The following is a 4,000-nucleotide window of genomic DNA, read 5'->3' as shown; positions in this document are numbered from 1 at the left end:
ATTATACTATAAGTATTACAATAAACTACAGTTTCATGCCAGAGATAAGTTTGTCCTATTTTATCTAATTCATCTTAATGTCGTTTATAGCCTCAGCAAGGAATTGGATAGAAGGGTTCGGGCTGGGGTGGGTGGTGTGGGATGGAGGTGAGGGGTTCGGGCTGGGGTGGGTGGGGTGGGATGGAAGTAGAAGGGTTCGGGCTGGGTGGGTGGGAGGAGGAGGGGTGTTCGGGCAGGGGTGGGTGGGGGGGGGAGGAGAAGGGTTCGGGCTGGGGGGGGGGGGGGGGGGGGGGGGGGGAAGGAGAAGGGTTCGGGCTGGGTGAAGTGGGTGGGGGGGAGGAGGAGGGGTGTTCGGGCAGGGGTGGGTGGGGGGGAGGAGAAGGGTTCGGGCTGGGGTGGGTGGGTGGGTGGGAGGAGGAGGGGTGTTCGGGCAGGGGTGGGTGGGGGGGAGGAGAAGGGTTCGGGCTGGGGGGGGTGGGAGGGAAGGAGAAGGGTTCGGGCTGGGGTGGGTGGGTTGGGAGGGAGGGGGGGTTCGGGCAGGGGTGGGTGGGGTGGGGGGGAAGGGTTCGGGCTGGGTGAAGTGGGGGGGGAAGGAGAAGGGTTCGGGCTGGGGTGGGTGGGTTGGGAGGGAGGGGGGTTCGGGCAGGGGTGGGGGGGTGGGGGGGGAAGGGTTCGGGCTGGGTGAAGTGGGGGGGGAAGGAGAAGGGTTCGGGCTGGGGTGGGTGGGTTGGGAGGGAGGAGGGGGGTTCGGGCAGGAGTGGGTGGGTGGGTGGGGGGGGGGGGGGAGGGTTCGGGCTGGGTGAAGTGGGTGGGGTGGGAGGGAAGGAGAAGGGTTCGGGCTGGGGTGGGTGGTGTGGCAGGGAAGGAGAAGGGTTCGGGCTGGGGTGGGTGGGGTGGGAGGGAGTGAGAGGGGTTCGGGATGGGGTGGAAGGGGAGGGGGGTGGAAGGTGCGAAGTGCATTAAATACATAACCATGGACAGTGGAAACTCCGATACCTCGGACATAACCACGGACAGTGGAAACTCCGATACCTCGGACATAACCATTGACAGTGAAAACTCCGGTACCTCGGACATAACCATGGACAGTAGAAACTCCGGTACCTCGGACATAACCATGGACAGTAGAAACTCCGGTACCTCGGACATAACCATGGACAGTGAAAACTCCGGTACCTCGGACATAACCATGGACAGTAGAAACTCAGATACCTCGGACATAACCATGGACAGTGGAAACTCAGATACCTCGGACATAACCATGGACAGTGGAAACTCCGGTACCTCGGACAAGACTGAGACGCCAAACGGGTATTTTTTTCTCTACCCGTGTGTTCTGTACCGTTGTAATGGCAGCTGTCAAATGTAGTGAAGCAAGCCAACGACGATATCGATAATTCATAAACTTTATACAGTTTATATTTTAAGATGTGTAAGATGGCCCCTTATAGACGTAGGTACTTCACCCAGTCAATGGCCTTAACGTCTCTGATCCACATCAACTTAACAGACCGTAATGATGACACGTACGCGAGCCTAATTTTACAAACCTATGAATAATGTCGAGCTTCAAACGCTGGAATCTATTTTGACCACTTGGCGCAGATCACCTTATCGGTACGTCATGGGAATCTGGAATAAGTGTTTACATACTTATGATAGATATAGTTGATGTAATCTTCAAACGAACACAGACTATTTATTTCTTTTTGAAGCCAAATCCATCAATCAAAAATAAGGCATCCTCACTACTACATCCTCCCTCCCCTTTCTCTCCATCTCTCCACTGCCATTTATCCCCTCTTTTATTGCTCCTTGACCTTCCACCGACCACTTCCGGTCAACTTCTCTCCCATTTCTGTCGTTCTTCATTCTTCCTAGACTGGCCACCAGACCCTAAGCTTTCTGTTTTAATACTAGATTATCTGCCCCTAGTTTGAAACTTAGGCCAGTACGGGGAGAGAGTGGGCGTAGTAGTGTCCTCAGATAAGACACTGACCAATGGTGTTAATGAGTGGCGTAATGTTCTTATGGCCGAGACTAATTCTCCTGCTGAGTTTGTGGTTTTATAGACAACCAGACCTGAGTATCAATTTACGAACCTAATCCGCATTTGACCAATCTCTAGAATTAGACATATCCGAGGGAACAAAATCATAAAAGCTCAATTTTATTTATAATTTTTAATTAATTTTAATATTCTAGAGACAGGGGGCCAGTCTATAGTCTACCCCGCGATTGTACTCTCATTGTCCATCATTTCTCTATCTTTTTCGTCGGTTCCCTCGTGTTTCCTCTCTTGTCCCTACATTATTTCCCTCGCCCTGTCCCTACATTATTTCCCTCGCCCTGTCCCTACATTATTTCCCTCGCCCTGTCCATGCATTATTTCCCTCGCCCTGTCCCTACATTATTTCCCTCGCCCTGTCCATACATTATTTCCCTCGCCCTGTCTAAGCATTATTTCCCTCGCCCTGTCCATATATTATTTCCCTCGCCCTAACATTTCCTTCCCCAGCCAACTCTCACCTCTCCACTCTCCCATGACATAGATAGTATCGATAGTACTAAAGATTACAGTCGATTCAGAGTAACGCGGGGGACACGCGCAGGGTCGTAATCAGGGTCACGTGCACCGACGTGTTTATAATGATATGTAACAGTCCCCTAATACATTTATGGAATGGCAATTTCTGGAAACAACGCTATCTGAAATTCGTCCCTTTTTGAGTGTTCTGATGCCTTTTGTCTTTTGTTGAGTCTCTCCCCCCCCCCCCCCCCCCCCCACACACACACACACACACACACACACACACACACACACACACACACAGACAATTACTTCGTTTGTAACCCAGTGTCTTTATGAATGTGCCATTAAATAGTTGATGGAACCATTTAAGGCAGTGTGAGATATAAACATGTACGTTTTTATTGTTCATAGAAAATTAACAGTAACATTTTATGATGGACAATATTTCAGAGATCTCATGGAATATGCATTCCGGAACCTTACACTCACCGACGTCCTACTTTTTGTTGATGGGGTGAAATTCTCGTTTTCTTGTTGGACTGATCTCTGACTTCTGTTATAAATAGGCCCCATATTTTAACAACAATTGTCTTGATTTATGATTTGTTACGGCGCGATATGTGACACGTGAGCTGGTTCTACACACACTGAACATGCTTGAGAGCTCATCCATCATTTGTTTCTGGCCGGGTAACAACTACAGCGGTAGGTGATAACTTCGAGTGCTCGTGAAGAACTTCCTCACGGACAAAGCGCGCGCTATCATGACCCCTAACCAAATGGGTTTTACCAGTGATGAAAACCCCATATTTCAGAGAGACGGAATGCGTTTGTTAAAATTAGTCGGATCCGTTGAATTCGGAGCTGGGTGTTGTTTGCATTTTATCTATAATGAATATAGGTTTTTCGTCTCGACTAGGAATTTCAGCCCCGCGACATCAACACTGTGATATTGTACATAATTCATAATTAACATTTTACGACCATATCTAATTATTTCCCCCCATTTTAAGTTTTCACATGGAAAGAAATCTAATAATACGGATAGTGAGAATTTCCTGGGAAACTGATACAGAGTATGACAAATAGCGCCTGTTCACAACCCGTTGTGGTTGAATAAAGTACCCGTTCACAGTTTTTAATTTTATGAAATAAATTTAACCCTGCCATGTGGGACGATACTAGGGGCGATAACTCCGTCTGACATTCCCCTGATAGCCTTTATATGTGTCAAACGCCGGTCACAAAAAAACGTCCTTAAATGTAATTGATAAATTAAATTTTATACTGTTGGCAAGAACAATGCATCTGCCATTGTCTCGGGTTTCAGTGCACTAAAACAGGTCGATGTGGAGGGAGATGGATGAAGCGGCATTCTGCAGAAATCCGGGTCGGCCGAGAGAGACCGGCACCGTATGATATAACAGATGGTACCGTTATTACAATTAGTGTGACGAGTTGGTGATT

At 48.6% G+C, this 4,000-nt stretch overlaps 1 protein-coding gene across 1 annotated transcript; it reads left to right on the top strand.

Annotated features, from left to right (window-relative positions):
• The first annotated feature begins 973 nt into the window (after nt 1-973).
• Nucleotides 974-1,369, top strand: LOC117339766 (variant surface antigen D-like). Its single transcript, XM_033901480.1, has one exon. The coding sequence runs from the start codon at nt 974-976 to the stop codon at nt 1,367-1,369; it is 396 nt and encodes a 131-aa protein (XP_033757371.1).
• The last annotated feature ends 2,631 nt before the right edge of the window (nt 1,370-4,000 follow it).

The sequence above is a fragment of the Pecten maximus genome, chromosome 12, assembly GCF_902652985.1.
Source record: "Pecten maximus chromosome 12, xPecMax1.1, whole genome shotgun sequence".
NCBI lineage: Eukaryota > Metazoa > Mollusca > Bivalvia > Pectinida > Pectinidae > Pecten > Pecten maximus.
Note: the sequence above shows the minus strand (reverse complement) of the source record. Positions and strands in the feature narration are given on the sequence as shown.

What these genes read in the sequence shown, in the direction of transcription:
- LOC117339766 (XM_033901480.1), top strand. Translation starts at nt 974, where the DNA reads ATGGACAGTGGAAACTCCGATACCTCGGACATAACCACGGACAGTGGA.